The 24,501-nt window shown below is 35.9% G+C and overlaps 11 protein-coding genes across 11 annotated transcripts; 4 read left to right on the top strand and 7 right to left on the bottom strand.

The window, feature by feature from the left end:
• Positions 1-424: 424 nt before the first annotated feature.
• Positions 425-1,980, bottom strand: TOT_020000858 (conserved hypothetical protein; the record flags this gene model as incomplete). The annotated part of the gene is made up of 3 exons (XM_009692609.1): positions 425-492; positions 728-1,689; positions 1,937-1,980. 3 exons carry the CDS (start codon positions 1,978-1,980, stop codon positions 425-427), a joined length of 1,074 nt encoding a protein of 357 aa, XP_009690904.1.
• A 355-nt stretch (positions 1,981-2,335) lies between these two features.
• On the bottom strand, positions 2,336-5,051 carry TOT_020000859 (CTP:phosphorylcholine cytidylyltransferase; the record flags this gene model as incomplete). Its single annotated transcript, XM_009692610.1, has 6 exons — positions 2,336-2,482; positions 2,659-3,356; positions 3,466-3,670; positions 3,848-3,992; positions 4,465-4,556; positions 4,680-5,051. The coding sequence occupies 6 exons, from the start codon at positions 5,049-5,051 to the stop codon at positions 2,336-2,338; spliced, it is 1,659 nt and encodes a 552-aa protein (XP_009690905.1).
• A 1,049-nt stretch (positions 5,052-6,100) lies between these two features.
• TOT_020000860 (formin binding protein 3) lies at positions 6,101-7,635 on the bottom strand (the record flags this gene model as incomplete). Its single annotated transcript, XM_009692611.1, has 4 exons — positions 6,101-6,259; positions 6,386-6,929; positions 7,018-7,325; positions 7,561-7,635. The coding sequence occupies 4 exons, from the start codon at positions 7,633-7,635 to the stop codon at positions 6,101-6,103; spliced, it is 1,086 nt and encodes a 361-aa protein (XP_009690906.1).
• A 177-nt stretch (positions 7,636-7,812) lies between these two features.
• Positions 7,813-9,359, bottom strand: TOT_020000861 (uncharacterized protein; the record flags this gene model as incomplete). Its single annotated transcript, XM_009692612.1, has 7 exons — positions 7,813-7,875; positions 8,144-8,201; positions 8,233-8,285; positions 8,344-8,532; positions 8,591-8,853; positions 8,985-9,107; positions 9,221-9,359. The coding sequence occupies 7 exons, from the start codon at positions 9,357-9,359 to the stop codon at positions 7,813-7,815; spliced, it is 888 nt and encodes a 295-aa protein (XP_009690907.1).
• A 322-nt stretch (positions 9,360-9,681) lies between these two features.
• On the bottom strand, positions 9,682-11,263 carry TOT_020001094 (CDP-diacylglycerol-inositol 3-phosphatidyltransferase; the record flags this gene model as incomplete). Its single annotated transcript, XM_009692613.1, has 8 exons — positions 9,682-9,771; positions 9,860-9,906; positions 10,026-10,121; positions 10,269-10,345; positions 10,443-10,497; positions 10,615-10,713; positions 10,928-11,062; positions 11,218-11,263. The coding sequence occupies 8 exons, from the start codon at positions 11,261-11,263 to the stop codon at positions 9,682-9,684; spliced, it is 645 nt and encodes a 214-aa protein (XP_009690908.1).
• A 361-nt stretch (positions 11,264-11,624) lies between these two features.
• On the top strand, positions 11,625-13,295 carry TOT_020000863 (uncharacterized protein; the record flags this gene model as incomplete). Its single annotated transcript, XM_009692614.1, has 7 exons — positions 11,625-11,819; positions 12,168-12,266; positions 12,375-12,444; positions 12,524-12,626; positions 12,710-12,926; positions 12,958-13,042; positions 13,081-13,295. 7 exons carry the CDS (start codon positions 11,625-11,627, stop codon positions 13,293-13,295), a joined length of 984 nt encoding a protein of 327 aa, XP_009690909.1.
• A 622-nt stretch (positions 13,296-13,917) lies between these two features.
• TOT_020000864 (conserved hypothetical protein) lies at positions 13,918-14,550 on the top strand (the record flags this gene model as incomplete). The annotated part of the gene is made up of 1 exon (XM_009692615.1): positions 13,918-14,550. The coding sequence occupies one exon, from the start codon at positions 13,918-13,920 to the stop codon at positions 14,548-14,550; it is 633 nt and encodes a 210-aa protein (XP_009690910.1).
• Positions 14,551-14,923: 373 nt separating this feature from the next.
• On the top strand, positions 14,924-17,776 carry TOT_020000865 (cathepsin-like cysteine protease; the record flags this gene model as incomplete). The annotated part of the gene is made up of 11 exons (XM_009692616.1): positions 14,924-15,019; positions 15,146-15,414; positions 15,544-15,599; positions 15,663-15,716; positions 15,818-16,409; positions 16,515-16,570; positions 16,725-16,864; positions 17,031-17,146; positions 17,182-17,318; positions 17,359-17,421; positions 17,526-17,776. 11 exons carry the CDS (start codon positions 14,924-14,926, stop codon positions 17,774-17,776), a joined length of 1,830 nt encoding a protein of 609 aa, XP_009690911.1.
• Positions 17,777-18,265: 489 nt separating this feature from the next.
• Positions 18,266-19,195, bottom strand: TOT_020000866 (uncharacterized protein; the record flags this gene model as incomplete). The annotated part of the gene is made up of 2 exons (XM_009692617.1): positions 18,266-18,709; positions 18,917-19,195. 2 exons carry the CDS (start codon positions 19,193-19,195, stop codon positions 18,266-18,268), a joined length of 723 nt encoding a protein of 240 aa, XP_009690912.1.
• A 364-nt stretch (positions 19,196-19,559) lies between these two features.
• Positions 19,560-20,824, top strand: TOT_020000867 (uncharacterized protein; the record flags this gene model as incomplete). The annotated part of the gene is made up of 5 exons (XM_009692618.1): positions 19,560-19,635; positions 19,873-20,016; positions 20,094-20,275; positions 20,340-20,395; positions 20,713-20,824. 5 exons carry the CDS (start codon positions 19,560-19,562, stop codon positions 20,822-20,824), a joined length of 570 nt encoding a protein of 189 aa, XP_009690913.1.
• Positions 20,825-20,977: 153 nt separating this feature from the next.
• TOT_020000868 (conserved hypothetical protein) lies at positions 20,978-23,566 on the bottom strand (the record flags this gene model as incomplete). The annotated part of the gene is made up of 1 exon (XM_009692619.1): positions 20,978-23,566. The coding sequence occupies one exon, from the start codon at positions 23,564-23,566 to the stop codon at positions 20,978-20,980; it is 2,589 nt and encodes an 862-aa protein (XP_009690914.1).
• Positions 23,567-24,501: the final 935 nt, after the last annotated feature.

Consider the following 24,501-nt stretch of genomic DNA (forward strand, 5'->3'; position numbering starts at 1 on the left):
GTACTCACCCCAAATGCAGTCTCAGATTTAACATACTCCGAAGGAGTAATCAATTTAAGGAACTTAATTCCTCTGCAGAGTAAGCTTTAAGGCACCGACAGTGCCACCGCAATCGAAAGATTGTAAAGTCCAAAACTAGGACATAATATGATGTAAAATATACAAATATACAGTACTTAGCAAATATACACGTTTATTCAAAGAATGAAATTTTAGACTAGTATGTGTGTTAAACATCAATGGGGAACAATTAATCAAATAGACACTTAATTACAAAGTTTCAGTTTCACCAAAGGTTCAACACAGATGTAAATTTAATTTTGAGTTAAATCAAAAGTTATGTGTAGAAAAATGAAGCACTTTTACAATGGAATCTTATGTAGGGATAACTAATAAAATCGACCGAAATTATAAATGATTTCACTTACACATTTTGCCCAGATTTGGATTTAACGCTAGTTACAATACTTTTAGCCTTATCCAATGGCTTATCTAATGGTCCATGATACAAAGATTAATTAGTATGTTAAAGCGTTATTATCTTCACATGAAATATCAAGAATCATGAAACCACTTTGGAAAATACAAAATAAAAACTAGTAAACATGTAAAATAGTGAGTACTACATTAAAGTTGTAAGTTGTGATACAATTATAAAAATCTCACACGTGTTACACTTTTACGTGAATTATAATTTGAAACGGCTATTAAACTAATGGATTAAAACCTCCAAAAGTAGACCTACCAGCACCCTCAGATTGATGTCCAGAATCTTGTTGATTTACTGCCGCTGGCTGTCCTGCAGGAGCTGCAACACTCGCACCCGGTACAACAGGGGCACCGGCCACGGGAGCACCGGCGACGGGAGCACCTGCTAACGGGGCGCCGGCAACTGGTGTACCAGCTACCTGGGCGCCAAGGTGAGTTCCTGCTACAGGAGAGGCCATGTTAATGGGCGTGACCACTGGAGCTGGAATTGAGGCCGCTCCGAGGCCGGCCGTCATGGGAGCTCCAGCCGAGGCTGTATTCTGGTCGGCGAAATGGGCAGCGACAACAGGGGGGCCAGTCATTGTTCCAGGGGCAACATGGGTTCCGGGAGCCACCTGGGCTCCAGGGGCCGCGTGGACCATTGAAGCACCGGCGACTGGAGTTCCGTGAGCCATAGGAGCGGCAAGGGAAGCTCCCATTGGCACAGTGCCAACCTGGCCACCGGCGTGGGCTACCGGGGCGGCCACTGGAGGTCCGTGGACAAGACCACCTGGAACGGCAGCGGCCCCGGCCAAGGGAGCGCCCATTGCCACAGAGCCGACCTGGGCACCGAGGTGAGCGCCTGCAACAGGAGCTCCTGCAGCGGAGGCGCCTGGTACCATTCCAGAAGTCACAGGAGCAGCAGATGCCACAATTGGCGAGGTCGCAATCTGACCCATAGGGGGAGCAGAGGCCGTCATGGGTTGGACGCCAGAGTGAGTGCCTTCTACAGAATCTCCAATCTCTTTAGAGACAGAATCTGGAGTAATAGAGGCAACATGAGTCTCATCAGCAACTACAACGGAGGTAGGAACTGTAGGTGTATGATGAACATCAGTACTAACTGTAATAGAAACTGGTTCATTAGGATTAGGTAAAGAAGCTTGATCAGCAGATATGCTCTGTTGCAAATCAATGGAATCAGTGGATTCTACTAGATTCCTGCGATAAAAAAGGGATCAATAAATAAACAAATATTTTGTAATAAAAATAATGCGCATCAACTGCCCTTTGTTATAAAGCCAAAAATCAACTTTTTAACAATCAGACTTTTTAATTGGCAATTTAAATTCTCAGCGATAGACCTGTAAAGATGAACTTTACGAGTTTCAATCAGGCTGAGTCATCCATTTTCACTATTTCCGTGTAAAAGTTAGTGTATTCACGTGACTATAATGCAAGATTCCACTCTCCAATACTTTCCTGAGCCAAAGACAGTTCAGCCTTGACCATGGGGATAATTACCTCTGTGATCCTTTGGATTGGCAAGTTTAAACATAATTTTACCCATCGATAAATTATCCTTCCTTCCAAATTTTTATAGATTTATGCATGCCTTATCTGTATCCTCAGCCATTCATAACAAGTTTGATTATTTTAATTTCCGCAGTGGTCAATAATGTGAGTTATTTCCAACTACCTAACCACTCCTATCATTGCTAGTGCCTCTACTCTACTTTGTGCTTACCCTGGCATCCAACTGGCCTTTCTTCTCACCACTTACAACCTAATCCAGACATAATATAACCATTCCACAAAGCACACACATACGAAACACATTTTAGGAAGCGATGTAGAAAAAAACAAATTAAACGTTAATCTCATCCCTTTTAATGAGACCTCTGTAGTACTTTGCGAACTCCGATATCAGGTGATCGTAGTCTCTCCTCCAATTGTCGATTGTGTCAATCACCTTTTCGATTATAACGTCGACATTCTTGTCGAATTTGTGACCCTATGAAAATAATCAGTGTTACATATAAGTTGTATGTACCAATAGTAACCACCGTTACCACTATTACTACTAGTTGTAACAAATATTACTAATTCCATTGGCACTATCTATATAACCACTTCTAAATCATTGTGGTAAATACCTAACATGCAATGTTATATAACAAATAACTAGACTCTTACGATGTGCTTGTCAGTTAAGGTCGCCTTAACCAACTCTCCGTTCAACTTCTTTTGGAGACTCTTCATGGAATTTTTCACCTTCAACGAGCGCTCCTTTGCGTAGCCCAACCTGAGCTCTCTTCTTCCCACACCCCTGTCCAGTGAGCGCTGGATGTACAGCTCGTAGTTGCGCAGTATGCTCAGCATGAGAATCGACGTGCACATGGAGACCGTCTTCGGAATGTTCAACACCCTGTTCGTTCTCCTGAGCTCGTTCCACACTGGACTTGAAGTGTCAACTGAGGGGTCTTTGTTGAGGCACACGTAGTCTATTCCGTGCTTTTTGATAAATTCTGATGTTAGCTCGAAGGGGCAGTTTGGAACAATCTCGTCCACCCACCTTATGTGCTCCAGGGTGGCCACTCTGATTGAGAGTGGCTGTATCAACCTCCCCTTGCACCTGATGCTATCGTCGTCCGATAACACTCCTATTATAAGGTGCACGTTTTCGAACATCTTTTTTACTTGCTCCATGTGGCGTGCGTGTCCGTAGTGCAACAGGTCGAATACGCCGAACGTGTACACTACCGTGTGCTGACTTTCGCAGCTTAATTTAGAGTTCGTGCCCTTTGCGTTTTCGGGGCTAAAGTTAAGATTGCTTGATGGTGCTGGCGATTTCAACTCTGAGGAACCAGCGTCTAAACAATTGTTAACTCCAGGTTATTTAACAGTTACTAGCAACTATTTCTAGGCACATAATAGTCACCAATCAGTTTTAATTGTAAATATTACCAAACTCATTTTACCCTAATATTAACATACCTTCTATCTTTTCGGAATTTACTGTGTTTTTTTCTTCATCATTAGGCGATATAAAGTTATCGTTGTGTGCAAATGGCTCATGATCCGAGTGCTCATTCATCCTTACAAATGTTCTCAGAGCGATGTTGTACTTCTTCAGCCATAGCGTCAATGCTTTCATAAGATTAGACCTCAGTTCATCCACTCTGTAGTCAAATCCAGTCCCCTATATAACATTTACAGACTGTCGTTGTGCTTACCACTACCAATGGTAGTGCACATGTAGTCATAAATATGTCAACATTGCTTAAATGATTCTACTAACTGCTTCTCGTTGACAGTGGGCTTAACCCCTTCAACAAAAGCAGCCTCATATATTACATCCGTAATACCTAATACATACCAGAGGCTCATCTGTGAGGGTGATCTTCGTTATCTGATGCAATAACTTGTCCACTAGCTTATTTATGTTCTTTTTAATTAAAATCGATGTTGCCTTAGTCACGTCAATGTTCAGTTCTGAGGGTTTCATTCCATTCTTCAGGAACCTACGAGTTATTAATTCACTGCGGTTTTTTTTAACCAGAACCAGCATAATAATAAGGTTATATATCTGCAATAAACTGTAATATAACCAATGAAATAAAACTAATTACAAAGTGAATTGAATAAAAAGGTGTTTTAGGCCAGAACAAGACAATCGCCCATTATCAGTAATAAGCTGAACATATCAAAATGCTATATAAGCACCTCATACACACAACCATCACCAATAATACTTTCTTATTCTAGTAAATACTATCTATATTAGCCTATTATACTTATAATGTGATCTATATTTTGATTTTTATCAAGGGTTCACATTGCATAAATCTCATTTTCTGACATTTAACAAATACATTTTGTGAACCGACTTCACTGAATATATGCAGTTCTCTGCTGCCTAGGGTCAAGAATAAAACACCCTCTCCACTACCTAGTTTCTATCTACTAGCTGAATACCACTGTGTAGGTGTGTACTTGTCTATGAAGTCCTCGTAGTTCTGCAGTATTTTGACCACACATTCCGTCGTGCTGATCCCCGCAGTCCTGTGCGTCGCCTTGAACTTCCCCTATTGCATCATTAACACAATAATTTCTGCAGGCGCCGAGCAACGGTCTGTGGCTGCATGGATGGGGTGACACAACATCCCAGAAGATATATTTATCTAATTCCTCCTGCTATCTAGTAATACCTCTTCCTTCAGCCACTTGTATATGTCCTCGGACTCCATCTTCTTCCCGCCTTCTCTGGCTCCAGCTCCAGCGAGGGCCGCCCCCTTGTCCGACACCGTCTGCACTGCCGTGTACGGTATGTCGTCGTGGGCTACGAAGTCGATGTTGTTCTTTTCGAAGAAGCTTCTGGTTATCACCCACGGGCATGGCGCTATTATTTCGTCCACCCACTTGACGTGCCTCAGCATTTCCACCCTTTCTTCCATGCTGTTCACTATATGGCTCTTGTAGCGCCTCGTCTCATCGTCTTCTGTGACTCCGGCTATCAGGTGGACGTTTTTGAACATTTTTTTTGCCTGTTCGAGTTGCCTCATCTGCCCTAGATGCAGCATATCGAACACACCTAAACTGGAATTAAGTTGTTTATTTATTCACCATTCCGCCTCTAGATGAACGGATGTGTAAGTACATTTAAATATTTAGTTTTTTTCCAATATATCTAGTCATTATCTGCCATTTTAAGCCATGTTATCTTAAAGCTACCATCTCAACTAATATCAGAAGATTCTGACCAAATATTTGGCTAATTATTATGAAATTGCTTAAATAATACAGCACAAAACAAACCATCTGAGTATATTCTGTAGACCTTATTCTCTTCCATTCATTTGTCGGCTTTTTTGTACTTTCAGTGTCGAGTCAATATTTTACAACAACTATTCAATTTATTGATAATATAGTACAGAATTAGCAATTGTGATTTTAATGGTACAGATTGTTAAAATTTTAACGAGCAAAGCTAATATTTACAAATGATTTACTTAGTAGTTCCAGCTATTTCCCAGCTGTGTCTGAACGAATCTAAAAAGTGGTAGAATCTTTTATACGATATGTAAATCTATGTGTATAATTATTAATATGTATTATGTGTGAGAACCGAAACGAAAATTATTGTAGAACTTCTTTTTTCGTCCTCAATATAGGGTGTACGCCTGGCGAGTACTTCTGCAATATCTCTCATGGCCACCGTGCACATTTATTTAAAACGTCATCTAACGCATATGAAAAGATGTAAAACATTAGTGGAAGGCCAAATTTAGGGCAAACATTACTTCAAAGCAGCTCTGCGATACAGAAATAATGAGAGAATCCAGATCGTATCCATTTTTCACGGGATGAAGCGAAATTATTCGTAATAATTGCCATGAAACCGAATTAAATTACTTTCAAACGATTTCTGCCCCTTCTACTCAACTAACTGGGCAATTCACTCCCTTTCTCGGTGCTTCGAACGTGGCCAGTGCCCGATAGAATCCCAGCATTCCCAGTCAGTTAAAAGGGCACCATTTGCTGAGTGAGTTGCGAATTTTAACAGTTACCTGATTCAATACTGATCTTCCGCTCAAAATGCCTATAAGCAGCTCCGTTAGTCTAACATTCACTAGTTGACCGGCAGTGTGTTCTGAACCTCCGTAAAGAGGTCTATTGGGGTTGAGCCAGGCTGACCCACCAGGTCAACGTAAACTGCTTCCTTTGAGTGGTTGGCGATAAAATCTGAGAATTTGGTTGTTGAGTCTATCTCGCCCTTTTTAACGGCCTCCTGCAACAATTAGTGTTAACGGCCGTATGGTAAGTCATCTTCCTAACGTCATAACTCCATTGCCACTTGCTTAACTAACAATCCGACTAATTCAGCAACTACCTATCTAACTTTGATGCCGCTTACCTTGAGAAAATTTGAGAAGCGTGCCCTCAGCTTCCTCTGGAGCCGGTAGCTCGAGCGCTCTACCTCCTTGTAGCGGTCGTCGTAGACCTGCTTGAAGACGTACTTGTGGCAGTTGAGCACGTCGATGTCGTTCAGGTCCATGTAGCCCCGGTACTTCGACTTCGCGCGGTCCCAGGGGACCAGCTCAGCCCGGTAGTCCCGAATCATGAGGTCGATCAGTGAGTCCATGGCCGCGACCTTGTGCTCCTTCTTCCTGCGCTTCAGTCTGCTCTCGTTGGCCTCGATGTAGTCCTGGAAAATGTTGTCCCGCGACTCCTCGTCGATCCAGTTCCACCACTCGTATGTGTGGTAGCGCTTGGCGAACTGGGCGTAGGTCGTCGAGAGGTCGAGTTCCTCCCAGTTGCTCAGCTGCGTCTCGATGATGCTGTGCACCATGCTCCTCTTCCTCCGCATCTCCTCCTGCTTGCGCCTGTGTATCTGGCTGCAGAACTCGGAGAATAGCTGCTTCTTGTCCCCCTTGGAGAGTATTGAGAACACTGGCCACCTACAAAGCATTAGTCCCGCCAATTTGCGGTACTCAATAGACAGTAGGGGCTGCTTACAGCCATATCTCTTAGTAGCTACTTATTTACTTAGGGTCAGTTTCCATTTGCTTCAGCGCCGAGTCCCAGCTCGTCTTCTGCGAGAAGTTGAACCCTTCCAAGAAGGTCAAAAAGGCCGCCTTTGTGTTCTCGTGGACGTTGTTGTCGATGTTGTCCTCCTCGGTCATCAGATTCCTTATCTCATCTGGTATTTCCCATACGCTTTCCTTCGTCTCTGTGTTATAGTAGAATATCTTCCCCTCTGCTGTTGCAAAGGATCTCCATTTGGTTTTGGCTTCTATCAGTATTTCTTGTTCCGTTTTCAGCTCATCGGGCTTATACCATTGCGATTTTTTAGTCTACAGAATAATCATTATTTTTTTCATCAATGTAAGCCTTATAACTACTATTGTTGTTACTCTTATTGCTAATTTAAGTTTCAGAGTGATAACTACGTTTCTGACTGTTCATTCTGCCAAACCCTCAAATAAACCAATATTATAATATCATTTTACACTCTCTAACTTTATTTAAACTACTTTAACCTATCTAATGGTGCCTATAGAATCTATTTATCTACAGAAGGCTGTGTACCAGTTGATTGTAATAATACTTCCTTCCATCCTTCGATATGTGTTCACTCCATATATTCATTGGGTCCATCTTCATTTTTATAGCTCTTTTTTGTTATTACATGTATTTCTTTTACAGATATTAAATTTTAACCGTGTTTAGGTTAATTGTATAATAAAACAGTGATAAATCTACTTAAACATTCTATTGATTCAGTGTATATTTAACCATTATTAAAATTATTGAAAAATCCTTAAAATTGTGTATTTTAAATCACGTGAGGTCTATATGTTCTGATTCATTTGCTGTGATTCCACCCTCCATTTTATTCTTGAGCTAAGGTGCAACATTAGCCAAATCAATAATTAATATACAATATAACTACTAATTATCCATTACTTAATCATTATTTATCTATTTATGTGCCCATTATATACAGGTCTTGAGATAATAGTGTATATTGCTATTATTGTGTGTGAGGTCAATTCAGGCTACCAATTTATCTTTTATCAGCAACCATTCATTTCTTTTGCCGGTCATATGCAATATCTTAACTATTTAATAACTATTTTAATAAACCTCCTCATCTGTATCTAATGCTAACCTTGTATAACACCTTTATCTTCCAGTTATCCAATCGTGCAAACGAGTCAAAGTCCTTCCTAAGAAATGCAATTTAGCATACGCGCTTACATTTTTTCTTGAAATTCTCCCATATCGTTGCTCTCTGAGGAGTCGATCAGGCCCTAAGAAACAGTTATTGGTTTAATTCTCAGTCGCGGCTGCCTGAGTAACTCATCGTACCTTTAGGAAGCGCCCTTCCCTGGTGTCCTTGAAAGTCTCGTCCCAGATGTCGTACTTTTCGAGCGCTATCTTGGCGTCAGTCGGATCGGAGTTTAGTATCCTAAGAACGCCGGCTTTGAAGAGCAGATCCTTGACGCCGTACTTGAGCAAGTCGTTCTTGACGTTTTTCCGTGCTTGTGCTTCGTAAATCTGCGTAAGAGTTAGTGCAATGGGCCAAAATAAAAGCTAACTACTCTTAGAAGCGCACCTCTATTGCCTCGTCGTACTTGTCTGTCAAGGTTGACGCCAAGTCTGCGTACTTAAGCAGGCACTGGGAGCCTGCTACCTTCCCGTACTCGTCCAGGTCGTAGGTTTCTGCCGATTTTTTGTAGTACACCATGGCTCCCTCGTAGTCGAGCCTTTCTTCCATCGTCTCCGCTACATTCTTAAACACTCTTCCCGACTGTGCGAACTTCCCCTGGATGTTGTACACCTGCGTGGCTCTGATGAGGGGATCCACGAAGTCGTTTGCTGTATTAAGTTAAATTGTGCTGCACATTCGCCACTTAAGTATCTATTATATTGCTACTTAAGCCCTTATATATTTTCTAATTGGTCTGTCACGTATCTAATATTGTCGCTAATTCTTCATTTATGCTTACAGTTTGGATTAATTTTCTTTATGCAGTTAGAGAGTTCAACCAGGTTCATTGCTGTGAACATATAATCTTTGTTCTTTTCTGATAACTTAACTGATTCTTGAAAGCATCTTGAGGCGTCCTGCCCTGTAAAAAGTTAGCGTTATTCTATTCTAGTTACGGTTTTCATCTGTGCCAAGTTCTTATGCAGCTTCTTCTTATATGTGTAATTTAATTAAGTATATTTATCTAAAACCCACATTTGTGTAACTGCTTATATTTATTTGCTGCCTGCGTGTACAGCTCCTGGGCTTCCTCTTGTGTGTTTCCAAATAGACCAAAAAAGAACTTTCTGGAGCAACTTTTGGCTTTTTTTTCAAGCTCTTCTGGTGTGCTCATTTTTTAATCGACCTTTTACTATTTATTTAAAAATTTAAAGTCAGTTTATATATTTTTACGTGGGTGCGTTCCGCTAAATATTTATTAGGTCATACCATATACATTATTTTTCCATTTACTGTATGTTTAAGCCCAAACCCCCTATAAATAACTTCTTTCAGCTTATAAATTCCAAGATCGAGAGATTCCGAGTTTGGTATGAGCTAACTGTAAAAAAACTGACAGACTGTGTAGGATTCCATGCCTCACATCTCAGCCTTACACATACTTACTATATTTACCGTGTAACAAAAAAATAAAAAAAATTAACTGCATTAAAATCTTATTTCATGACTGATTTCGTGTCAAACTGTTCAACCTCATAGTTGGCGAGACGTTTCGAGGCGTAAAAGAATTGGGCGGTGTTAGTGAACTAAATGAGTGATTAGACATTTTTAGCGTGTGCTGTAGGTCACTGAAGGCATGTAGATATCTAAGGGTGGCAGTAGCTATGAACTTACTGCTTTGAAGAATGCAAGAGGCATAGATCCGAACACCAAGAAGCGACCTGAGCGAATTATTTATAAAGAATGGAGTGTAAAAGGTTATCTGGGAGATAACTCAATGGATAGCAGTGGAAGCTGCTCTATAACTCAATTCTAGCGCAATATCCTAGGGGCCACTTACACAGCGTGTTCATGTTTGATCCGGTCTTCGTAAACGACATCAGGTAGAGGGAAAGGAAAAATGCTTCAAAGCAGACAATTGAGGCTCCCATCAAGGCTAAATGTTTCATTAGAAGTGCACCGATGAGTCTAACTAAAGGTTGGCCTTATTGTTAGGGGTTAACACACTAGGCTCAGCGTGCCACTGACTGTGTGCCCCCTCTACTGGTTAAGTGCCTGCTCCCATGCAATAAGTTAAACTTACGTCTCTTCTCATAGTACATCTTCAACAAAAAGAACCCGTCAATCTTCTTGTGGTTCAAGGCTCCGAGAATCGAGCACCTGTAAACCAATGAGCGGTGTTTAAGTACATTGCTGCAGTAGGCAGCACCAACTGCCCGGACATAAGTACTCACTAATCGTAGCTGGTTGAACTTACACGTAGTTGTGGGACCAGTGTCCGACGACATCCCAGAATAATATGAAGTAGAAGACTATAGTTAAGAGTTAACGTGCTTAGGCGTGTGCATCGACGTGTGTGTTCAGTGTGCGGAGGTGCTGCGTCAATACACGGAGAAACTAGGGAACTAGCTAGGGCAGCTGAAACCTACACAGAAGGTAGTTCGGGTACTTTATGCTCAGCATCATGTAGAGGAAGGTTGTGGTCATTCTGTCGAAAAGTGAGTCGAACATTGCTCCGAAAATGGTGGCTGCACATTATGTTATCTTATGCGGTAAATTAGCAACTGCTGCGGAGTGAATACTAAAAACCCAAGTGAATAATAATTGTTAACCAATTGGGGCATTAAATGGTAGTTAAGCCCCAAATTATTAACAACTTGGCCATTGGGTGGGCCTCGTTCACTTGTCCATATTTAAGAGTAAATAGTGCGTATTCACTAGCGTCGTTGTGTAAAAACGTACCCTCGCCGTACTTCCTGGCAATCTCACCATCGCACATGTCCAAAACAACACTGGCAACATAGAGAGTCAAAAAGTGCAGAGGCTTGTCCTTGTAAAACAGAAACGAAGTGCAAAGCAGAATCACCCGGAAAAATGCTAAATTAATTGTTCGTTATTTTATATATAGTCGATAGTATGTGGAAGATTAGTGAATAGGGTCAATAAGTAGAAAATTCTGAAAAGAGGAAGACGTGTGGGTGTTCGACCAATAAATACAGTATGATAAAATATTATAGATAGCTAAAACTAACTTATAGAATTTGGTTTGTTAATGATAGTAGGCCTTTTTGCCTCCATGATAAATATGGTACAATAAATAATAAATTTTTACTGAATGTGCAACCCCCCACCCAGTACGCTAAAATTAGCCTTGGTTTATAATTCCAGTGCCATCTTTTCGAGAGAAATAATAGTATTTAAATAGCATAACAAAAATTATATCCTTTCATTCTGTAAATCCCCCTACCTTGCACTGGTATTTCTGAGTAATCGAGCCGATAATTTTCGTCTAACATTTCATCATATTTACACAAATATTCTCACATAATAGGCAATAATCCCTGAACACTGAGCCGAATTTTAAATTGTTCCAAACACCCCAAACATTGGAGCGTAAAATTGAATATTGTCGATGTAATCAACACACCAGTGCAGAAAAATGCCGATTCAGCCGGGAGATACAGTAATAATATTCGGTGGCCCAAACAAAATACACCTTACTCAGATTCCGAACGAGAATGAGATGATAGAAAATAAACAATCTGAGGCAAACGTGGGCAACGAGCGCTTAATACACAACAGGAACGGAATCTTTGACCTGGTGGACTGCATAGGAAAGGAGTACGGTCAGAAGGTGCCAAATAGCTAGTATATGTTTTGACAGTTATGTAACCTAATTAAAATATATGATTCCAGTTGGTCAAATCAGACCCATACTTGCCAATATGACCACTTTTATACTTAATTATTATTAAGAGTATATATTAAGATATTGTTCCATATGAAAGAGTGGGTTTTAAACAGTTGAAAGTGGTTTATATTATACAATAGCCTAAGCAAAATACATTTATACATTGACAATAAGTGCTATTTTATTGAGATGTGTTCATCATATGTGCTGAGTGTGTTTAAAATCAGCCTTAGTGATGTATCACTATGCTGAAATAAACTGCTAAGATGCTTATTGGTTATAAATGTGTAGTTATTCTGGGACTCAGGGAAGAAAACGCACTGGGTGGTACCACTGAAACCCACTCCAGAACTGATAACGAAGAGTATAACACATCGCACACAAATACTGGTTAGTACGTTTGAATAAGTGAATACATGCTTATGCAGCATCAGTGCAGTATAAATAGGTGTAACTTAGAATATGATAGTGTAATGCGATGAAGTTAATGTAATTTAGTACCGAGCTGATATATCGTTGGTAGTATTGTTACTAGACCTGATACCAGGGAAGAGAGTTCTGGAATGCGGTATTAAACTACATAGTTAGGTATAGATGGTTGCTAGCGACACAAGTAGTGTTAGATAAATAAGTTAACAATTAAATAGGAACCGGTTCAGGATCACTAAGTTATGCCCTAGCAAGCGCAGTGGCACCCAACGGTCACCTTTTTACGTTCGACTGTCACAGTGAAAGACAGAGCCATTCAAAGTAAGTTATAGAGTGGCATAAATTAGTAGATTTAATTAATGTGGCATTAATGCTCAATTGAAAGTGACATGACAAATGTGTAGTGACCTATTTAACAAGACTAAAATAACGAAGGTGTTGACGACATGTGAAAGGGACGCATACGCGCCTGACGCATTTCTACTATCAGATGAAGAAGCAGCTAGTGAATGTAAAGTAGAAGGATCGCAACAATCAATTAGTGAACACTCAATAGATTCAGTGTTCCTAGACCTACCGTCGCCATGGAAAGCAGTAGACAATGTAGTACAAGTGATTAAGGTAGGTTACTGGGGATTCATGCCTCTTTTAGCACTTTGGGAAGTTGGTGGTGTTTACGCCCTCAATTGAGCAGATACAGAAGGTGACAGAGACACTGAGGGGAAAGGGATTTACGAGTATGTAGAGCTATTATAAACTAGTTACAAGGATTTAGATAAACCGGTTAATAATGGAACAGGGATAAGAACGTTTGAGATCCTGACGAAGCCCTGGGGAATCAGCTTCGACGGCGACTTCGACTCCTCAGAGGAGGAGAGCGCCTTCGAGTACTCAGAGGACGAGGAAGCACCGGGAGAATACGTAAACTATCAGCTGCCGCAGTTTAATCACACGGGATACCTGACAGTTGCAACATTTAATTTGTTTTAACACTAATACGTTGCTAATATGGTTAATTGAGTGAGCGACAAAGCTAAGAGGAAAAGATCAATCTGAATTAAGTCATTCTAAAAATAAAAAAGTAGCAACTGAAGAAAGAAAAACAAAAAAATGAAATTTTAGTGATTTTATTAAATACACATAAAAACATAGTCTGTTCTAATAGAAGTGTGTAAGAACAAAAAACCGAGTTTTAATCGAATGTAAAAGGTGAAATATAAGTGAAACAAATGTATTTCTGATAATAGTTATGATTAATGGGTTCTTATAGCTTATTTAAAAAGTTTAAAAGAATTTTGGAAATTGAAATGTGCATGAATAAGTAAAAATATATAGGAGGATTCGACAGTAAAAGGAAGATTCCAAACCCAAAACTAAATATTGAAACAAATTATAATGTTAAATGGAGTTGGTTGTTGAATTTTCATTTCGAAAAGAACAAAACGCGCCAGTTTATTTTGGATAAATCCCCATTCGAAAACCCGAACATTGATTTGGGTTCAAACGACCAGTACCTTACAAGCAATTTTTAGAATTTTAACAGTGAGTTTATAATACATTAGTTTGTTTAAGTTGAATAGTCAGGAACTGTAATTTACGATTTATAACTAAGATGACTATTACGATTAGAGCCCTAATTCTAATTACTATTATTTCCATTATCAAAAATGGAATTTACGCAGACGAAGTGCATCAAGAGCATCCAGAAGAAATAGAAATTATTACTGAAAACAGCCTAATCCCAAACGACAACACCAAATATGAACTGAAAGTGAAAGACATTAAGATATTTAAATACATATTCAATAACGACACCAGATGCAAAGAAGTGAAGCAAATAAATAAAATTGAAAACCCTCAAGATCCAAACAATGATACAGTCCAGCACCTGACAATATGGAAGTACGACCGCTCCAAGCACGAAGGAAGGTACCCGCTCTCGTTCAGCTACACCAAGGACGATGAAATCGTGGTGGATTACGGAGACGAGTGCGACATCTACGTCATGTTCGCAGGAAGGTGGCACTTCTACGGAACAGGAAACATCAAGACAGGAAAAATTAAAACTGAAAAGTTTAACTCGGAAGTAGCCAAGAGCGTCGTTACCATCACAAGCTGCGTTCTCATAGGCATACTCGTAATACTCAACTTCATCGTGATTACCTTCATTATACGCCTCTACAAGACCATTAACCAGATGAAGATGTCGATTGACAGAAGCGAAACTAGAAAGTTGCTAATCTAGCCAGCCTTCAGTGGCTAACCTCTGAAGCCAGGAAGAAGATCCAACTAAGTTTCTGTTAAACAGACTTGGAAACATAACACGTATTAACAGTAACCACTTAATACACGTTGTTAAATGGTTGGCTATTAATTTCGTTATATATGTGATATACACGCCAGTTAAAATACATGGATTCCAGTAGTTGGTGTCGCTATGCGCACAATTCGATAGGACGGTTTAATGTTTATAAAATAAGAAGAATAGTAGCTAATTAAAAATAATATATGTAATAATAAAAAACGACAAAAATAAAAATAAAAGTAACTAAAAATTATTATGGAATCACAACACACCACAGAAGGTGAATGATATTGGTGAGTAAAATGAATTTTAAATGATAATTGAAGTGTGTAAAGTGTATACATATTATATAACACTAATAATTGTTTTAAATAAATGTAAAGCGGATTTGCCAATACACACATTAACGGTATGATTATATAGGAATCACACACAAAATAGTTAGTAAAATGTAAACAAAACAAAGATAGAAAGTAAAAGTGATGATTGAAAGTGTATACAAATAGCTAGTTATACTCATTGAAAAATTATGTAGAAGGATGCGATAGGAGTATGGAAGATATATGAGACTGAAGCGAGCAGTGGATTCCATAACTGCGGAAGCTCATTTCCAAATAAAAACGCAGAAAATTTAAAAATTGATAATTTTAAATCATATTTGGATGAGATATACGGAGATTTAAAGGAATTTACAGTAGAATTGTCAGATGAAAATTATGTACAAAGAAACCTACTGTATCCAAGAAATAATTGGAAATATTTGTCAGTGAAGAGTATAAAAAGTAGTCAACCAATAGGAAATTGGTAAGTAAAACGCAAATATTGAGGAAATAATGATAAAATATGTAATTTAGTAGTTAAAATGGTAGTTATGAGAAAGTAATAAGTGTGCTAGCTAAACAGGAGTTATCATGAAAACTGATAAATTAATAGGACACTGGTGTATGATGAAGGGTTAATGATAAATATAGACAATAAAAATTACTTTGGTAACTTTATAAATATTTATATTGATACATAAACATCAATGATATTTAATTGATGATATTCAGGATACTTTAAGTACAGTAACATAAAGAATAATGAGTGTAAGCAGATAACGCAAAGTAAGAATGTGTTACATGGTAGTTTAGCATAGGAGTATATAAATATTGTTAATTACGGCAAGTTGGTGTTGCCGTTTACATTTAAACGATGCTATTGATAGGCATAAGTGAAGACGAGTTTGGAAACATAAAGTGCTACGAAACAGACCCAAGTAAAATACAAATAGGCTGGTACAGTAAAAAGGTAAAGGAGAATTACGAGTTTGGATGTTTTTATGCCCAAAAGATATATAGTCTGAAAGATAATTATGGCCAAGGCAGTGGCACCAGCAATGGTGATAAGAGCAGCATTAGTAGTACCAGTGGTACTACCAGTACGAGTGATAGTTTGAATAATAAAAACTACATAATTGACTTGACTTACAAGACTGGTAGCACGAAAAGTAATACAACAAGTAAATATCGCAATAACATCGGTGTTGAAATTGCAAGAGGTACCGGTGATGGTGGTAAAGAAGAAGACGAGATCAGTAGAGTTGGAAGCTGGAACAGGAAAAATTACACAGAATATAGCGACTTGACACCATTCAGGTTCTTGCAACTGCACAAAGGCGTACACTACTATCCGATTAACTCGTATTTGAAAGATAAGGCTTACTTCAACTTGATTGGCACAGAGAATAGGAGTCAGGACATATACCCATGTAACGACAAGATTGTGGAGAGAAACTACAGTAAACTGCCGAAAAATTGGTAAGTAACACCCAAAAATAGTTAATGGTGGCTACATAGATAGTTAGTGTTGATGGATTGTTGATTGGTGGTGGATAGCTGTAATCCTTGATATCTAACGTGTAGGACTTGGGGTGATCCGTTTAATGGAATGGATGAAGATATTCACATATCTAGTCAAGGTAACTGATACTGATGATGCGTAAAACTAATAGAGACATTAAGAGAATTAAGTATTGGTTTAGTTAAGAGGATAACAGTAAAATTAAGTACCATAAATAGCTGGTCAATACAGATGGTTAAGCTCTAATTAAGGGAAAATATAATAAGTCATAGGAGATTGTGGTAGCTGTTACGTACACAGCTCACTGTATGTAATAAGTAAGAGGTTTCAAATACTGTTTAACAAGCTGTACCCAAACAAGAAGTGGCCACTGAAGCAATTTGAATTGTCAATAGATGAGCTTTTGAAATCAGTAAGTTACAAACGGGCGCATAATTGATCAATTAGTAGTAAACTAACAGAGAAGATAATAAATGCTAATAGTTATATAATGGCAGTAAATAATGGAATTAGGTTTTAAACATGGCATTTGTTAAATAGGTAATTATTAAGTAATGGGATTAATGAAACAATAATAGGCATATTGTCAAGGATGCTTCGGTGGATTTTTAATGCTGGCAGGAAAACACGTAAAGGAATTAGGAGTTAATTCAAGTAAAGAGCAAAATGGAAGATACAATAGTGATAAAAAATGGTAAAAAGATAATTGGTGATTAAAGATGTAAACAGGTACATAAAGGAATACGGATACGTTGGAGGATTCTATGAGTCCACAAATGAAATTAACATGATGAATGAAATAATAACAAATGGACCAGTGGCTGTAGCAATATATGCACCAAATGAGCTGTTTTACTACCATAGCGGTAAGAGTTTAACACTGATGATGGTGACGATGATGATTAGGAGTATTTGACGTAAATTATAAGCACGGGATGGTGTGTGACCTACCAAACGATAACTTTAACGGTACCGTTAGATAGGAATGACTAATGTAGTAGTATAAAAATTAATAGTGTCAGTGCTGCTACTGATGGCATTACTGATTCTTAATAAATAACGCCCATACTTAGGTTGGGAGTACACAAATCACGCCATTGTTATTGTCGGTTGGGGCGAGGAGGATGTCGACAATACTAAGGTTAAGTTCTGGATATGTAAAAACACTTGGGGGATCAATTGGGGAGTTGAAGGCTACTTTAAGATGAAAAGAGGGGTTAATCTGCTGGGAATAGAAAGCCAAGCAGTGTATTTTGACCCGTGCATATCCAAGGGCGAGCCACTGAGTCTGATACAGTCGTACAACAAATCTAGTTATCTGTGACAGACCATAGTCGACGGCAGGTTGATGGAGCACTGAGTCTCTGCGTATTGATGAACATACAACATATACACTATGTATACACATACACTAGGTATATATACTGGTAGTATTGTATATGCAGGTATGTATGTGTATACATAGTGTATATAATAGTGTATATATAAGTGTATGTAGGTATATATAGGTATAAGTATATACAGTTAAGTATAAGTATAGTAGTATAAGGTATATATAGTAACATAGATATACACATACACAAATATACACATTTAACAGTAAATACAGACATATTAGCACTTATATCAGCGTATTAAGGTCGTTAGCCTCTGAAGGTATCGGTATTGATTTGTTGTAGGCAGCGTTTTTTTAAGACCGGTACCTGTCTATAAAGCCACTTGCTAGATAGTCACATTCAGCCAATATCAAAAATAAAAGAACTAATATAGATGTTTATCCGCGAATACATATGCATAAGTTCACACTAATAGATTAATCCATCCTTTTAATGGCCTCGTTAGGATTCATTGAAGGAAACTCGGAAGCAGCAGGAGCAGCACCGGCAGCAGCAGTTTCCGCAGAAATCGATTGCTCAAGTTTATCCAGTATCTTCTTCGCGAGAGGGTCATCATGGCCCTTGTAGCGACTCTTTATGGACTGCTTTGACAGACTGGGGTCGAAAGCGTCCTCCTCGTGAGAGTAAGGACACTCCTCGCCGCGGTTACACATGCCCCTGACCCAGAAGGTGCAGATCCTGGGCTTGTTGCGGCGGTAGTAGGGAGCGACCCTGGCAATGCGCTCCAGCAGCTGGTTGTTCTCGCTGGACATGCTAGGAGCGTAGTTGCCGGGATTGCTTTCGATGTTATTCAGCTTATGAAGCAGGTTCTTGTTCGAGTCAGGAAGCTCGAGCGGGTTTTCCAAAAATTTATCCCTGACCTAAAAAATAACCTTAAAACCTTTACATAAGTAGAAAAATTATTTAGCATTTAGAATAGTAACCGATACAGCATTAAAATTGTGTGAACGATAACACTAATACCAATTAAGGAAAGAATGGTACCACTTGGTGACCTTTCACACATAAGTTTATGTATAAGTGAATACATATAATTCACTTCATATGTAGTACATGAGTATAAATACCTGTATTGGTAATCCGTATTTAAGATCGAATAGACACGTTTGACATAGGTTTTTGACCTTGGCGCAAGTTTGACAGATTATGGTCTGCTTATATCTGGCCTTGGGACCGGGCTTCCACCTGAAGATGGTGAAAGGCCGCTCACAAATCTTACAGTCCTTGCCCAACGTGTGCTTGATCATCCTAATCAGGGGATTCGGGCCCAGGCAGGTCTCGCAGAGAATGGGAAACTCGGCCTTTTCACCCTTCAGGAGAGTAACGTCCCTAGCGGCAGAATCCATGGCAAATTAAGGCTGAATGAGCTCAAAATAAAACTAAAACAATATATTGTAGTCGATGATATCAATGCAGGTGCCTTCGAAAGTTTTAATAGTTGAGAATATAATGTATTTATGCAAATTATAGTATAAAGGCAGGAAGGCAGTTTTAAAATGCGATAAACAGTATAAAAACTATAAAATAATAATAATAATCAATAAAAAGTCAATATTAATGTTAAATATTATGATTATACAAACAATTGTAAAAAATATTTTCTAAACGTTGTTTAATGTCAGGTATTATCATTAGTTAAATAAAGAATATCATTTACACATTAAACTGAATTTGAGATTTTAAATAACTCTTTTTGATGATGATTTAAATATGAAATCCACAAATATCGACGATTGGCTATGTCTGTGCACACCGTTAAGCTGCTTCCAAAGAAAACAGACAAATGGTATAATAAGTCAATTGAATTTAAAGTTATTTAATCTTCATAAATAGTATTTAATATATACATAAATAATTTGTATTTATTTTGTAGTTTTTTATAATTTTTTATAGATTCATTCACTGATGTTATCAGGAGATTGTTTACAAACAGAGATGAGTTAAACACTAACACATACGATCAATTGAGTATTAATTAAATACAATTAGTCATTATTTTCCATTCTCCATAATTATTTACCAGAAGATCTAAAATGTTGCTACGATGAGTTGAACTCGGAGGGGGTTGACGTCATTGAGACTCAGATTAAGTTCATCAAGAGATGCATATCTCAGGACAATAAAATAATGTATCCACATCCTGATAATAATTATTTGGCTGTCATTAGTCTTATCTAAGAAGTATTAAGACTAAAATATAATTTACACTTCCACTAGATTAATGCCAATGTAGTCAAATTATAGTTGACGGAATCTCCAGAGGAATGGACTATAAAACACTAATTAAGTCTATTGATCCATTAATCACCATGAAAACTCCTGGATCAATAAATTTATTCGATGATAATTTCAATGATCTTTGCTTACCTGAGTCTAAAGAACTTAACACACCTGATCTAGTAGACGCTGTTAAGGGAAAACTACAGGTTAAAGCACAGCATAAACAATAATAAAAATTTTATTTCTTATTTTAACAATTTATCACTTTAGGATAAGTTGAGAATACTGGAAAAAGAGCATAAAGTCATGGTTGACAGAAATCAAGAGTTGAACCAGATTGTATATTAAGATCATATATAGCTATTTATGCATTAATACATATTAATTATACATACCGCTAACGTTTTTTACTAGATGTTCGATATCATCGAAAATTGGAGAAACGAGTACTTTGATGTTATAACCAGGAAGGTTGATGAAAAGAGTAGCGTAAACAATAAATTAAGTAAAAAAGAATTTAAACAAATAATAAATACAAAGTATTTTTTTATATTAACATTGCAATTATCACTTTTGATATAAATAATATTATTGGCATTATAAAATATTTATCTTACCATTGAACAAATTAATGGTATTTTAGTAACACTGCCTGGTTTAATCTTATGTTTAACTATATCGATGACGACGGAGATGGCCTGATCGAGTGGAACCAATTTGAAATACAATTGGAAGAAATATTGCAAATGTTATAACATTGGTAGATTAGACAAATCTTTTTTTTATATAGATCTTAATATAGGTAAAATTATTTTATATATAATTCGTTGTCGAATAAATAGTGCCATAAATAAAAATAATTTATTAAATATGGGTTAGAATAGAAAATTAATAGGATCAAGGAATTTTTAATTAATTCTACTGTAAATAGAACGGAAAAATTCCGGAAACTTGTAAGCAGCACCAGCAACACCTCCGGCGATTAAAACGATTGTAGAGATAACACCAGCTATAATACCAACATTGCTGCGTTCATTACACTTATCAGCAGATTCAATGATGAGATTATCCTTTTTATTCTCATACTCAATCCCTAGGTTATACCTAATATTGTGCAGAAGTTTTTCAATATTCTTACTCGCCAGTTGCCATTCCTGACTATCATCAATCCTAACCCACTTCAAAGGCTTATCTTTCGAACTTAATTTAAAGTAGTTAGTATGGATGCCAGGAAACTTTAAGCCTACTAACAAAGGATAATTATGTCCTTTATCATACAAATAATAATATACAAAGACATTATCTGGAAATTTGACGGTGCCACTATTCGATAGGCTTTTGGTATATTGTTCATAGCTTTCAAACAATTTACCTCTATTATGGGCAATTTCTCCCAAAATATAACCAGAAGTAGTACTATGAGTGTATTTTCTGTAACAATTTAAATCTTCGGGCTTAATAGTAATTTGAACTGAAGTACTATTATTAAAATTGTGGGTAGTATATCTGTTAGTAATCTTATAATTCCCAATTATTCTATCAGTAGTTTCATCTATATTTACAGGGTTCAAGAAATAAGATACTTCTTTGAGTGTTTCTGAGAGGTTTGGAATTGTACAAAAATCAGATTTAAAATCAACACCTTTCACACAAACCCATTTCTTACTATATTCTTCCAGGTTTAGGGGCCTGTATACTTTATTTTGATAACAAAATAGTACTGGCCTAGGATCTCCTTTTTCTTTGTTGTTCCCACAATAAAAAAATACATAAAAGTTATCTTTATAATTGTTGTCAGTTTTTTTATTTTTATAGTAAATATACTCTTTATTGAAGTCACTTGGATCATCGGTGTTGTACAAAGTTATCTCACCATATTTGTAATTTCCATTGGATATAAACAACTTCAATTTAAGGTTCTCAATATCAGACAAGTCCGATTCAGTTTTATATAATAAACTGTGTTCATAGCACTTGTAATTTAATTTATTTAGACACTCTAAACTACTATTTTCAGAAACTTTTATAGTTTCTGGTTGAGATTCAGTAGGTTTAAAACCAGTTTTACTTTCTACATCATTTTTGTTATATTCTTTATCAAAGTCAACTAGCAAAGATATTGAATCAAATAAATTTGACTCAGTTTCTTTTAATTTTTTTAATATTTCCCTATTATCAACAATTGATTGAAAATTCCATTCTTCCCAGTAAAATGAATCATCTTTGTTGTGAACATAATATTGATTATTTGATTCTGATTTGTTTAATTTAATAATCAAAGGAATACTATCATTTTTTGAACCAAAAAAAACTTCAATATAAGAATATGTTAATTCCTGTATTTCTTTAATTTCTTCATATTTACCACTTATTGTTTTTTTCACTAATTTATTATTACCAAATAGTATTAAAGATTTTACAGTTGTATAACTACTTTCAGGCGTATGACAATATTTGGTAAATCCATTTAAGTCATTTTCATTTCGTTCTTCGACATTGACCTTATAACTATAATTGGTTTTTTTATCTATTAAATAGGTCACATCGGGGTTTATTTTGTCATTTTCTTCTTTCAGTTTATTTATAACATCATTTTCTTTAAAATCTTCCAATTCATTTGTATTTTTATTTTTATTAGAGTTTATAAAATCCTTTTTTAATTCTGAGTATTTATATAATTTGTTTACATCTTTGGATTTTAATACTAAAATAATCGGTTCGATACCATAATATTTGTTATAATACACATCAGCACAAATAAGATCTTTGAAATTTTTGCCATGTACAACAAATAGAGTATTTTTATCATAGCACAGATAAAATGTTGATGGACAATATTTCGGTTCAATTTTATGTTCATATTTATCAAAATATTCAGACCCTGAATTTTGACATTTTGAAACAGTTATTCTATTTTTACTACCTCCTGTTTTTGGATATGTAATTTTATCTTCATTACTTGTTTTAGTATTCAGCATTATAACCATCCTATCTCCTTTATTTCTTCTTAAATATAGATCGTGCTCTACCATTAATCTTGTTATCAAATCCTCTTCTTTAAATGATTCTGAAGGATTAGGTAAATTGCTAAAGTCAGCATTATACAGTAGTTTTGGAGCTGTGTCATAAATCAAAAATGTATATGTGTAATACACAGGATCTTCATTTTCATGGTTAATACCTAAAACCAATGGATTTGTATTTTTATAGTCACTTGATGCAAAAAATAGATCAATTGATATAACTTTTTTTTTGGGACAAAAGTATTTCAATAAGTACTTATAATAAAGAGCGTTCTTATCATATACATTGATATGATAATTAGAGGCATTGTAGTTACTTTCATTATATTTAATAGTGTGCCTATATCTGTTTATCCTTCTACTTAATTTGTCATATTGCTCCTCTTTTGAAACATAAATGTCAAGCAGTCGTGGCTTTCCACTCATGTAGCCGTCTTTCCTGTAAATAGATATAGTTATGTCGTACAAAACCATTTTTGCAAACAGATTCAAATAAGATTTATGTCGATATAAAATTAAGATTCGATGTTAAAAATTACATTTAATAAACAAAAAATCGCATATAATTTTTACACATCTGGCCGTAAGTGTGTACGCTAAAGTTATTTAAATAAAAATAAAGCTAATACTAAAAAATTATATAAATTATAAATTAACATATAATAAATAAATTTATGTTTAATTATAGCAAAACAGATCTATTATAAAAATATTATAAGATTATGTATATAATTTATAGATATGATCAGACAAAGATTCTATAAAATTTATTTGACACAGATAAAATATAATAATAAATTAAATTTTAATAAATTTGATCTAATTTATATTATAATCGTACGTTAAAATATTTAAAACAAATCAAAATAAATTATGAATTATATTTTAACATAAAAATATAAAATTGTTTTTGAAATAATATAACAAATATTAAAATTAATTTATAAAAAATATTAAATTAACAAATATATTAAAAAATTATATTTATTGTATAAATTAAAATGAAATAGATAAAAAATATATATTAAATTATATAAAACAGTATAAAAAAATATAATAATACTGTGAATATATATAAAAATTTGTATTTTAATGTATAAAATTAAAAATTGTATTTAAAAAATATATTTTTTTTATTCTAATTGAATATATATGTTTAAAATCAATATTTATAAATAATTTAAATTCATAATTATACACACATAATATTCTTTTATTCATATATTTAAATTATTAAAATGTAAATTAAAATTTATAAAATTTTGTATAATAAATAAATTTAAAAATAAAATATAAACTTAAAATATATATATATAATTTATTTGATAAATGATTAAATTATGAATTTTATAATATAAATATAACAAAATGTATTTATTTTAATAAAAATTGTTTATAATTATACTGAA

This window comes from Theileria orientalis, chromosome 2, assembly GCF_000740895.1.
Source record: "Theileria orientalis strain Shintoku DNA, chromosome 2, complete genome".
Classification (NCBI taxonomy): Eukaryota; Apicomplexa; class Aconoidasida; order Piroplasmida; family Theileriidae; genus Theileria; species Theileria orientalis.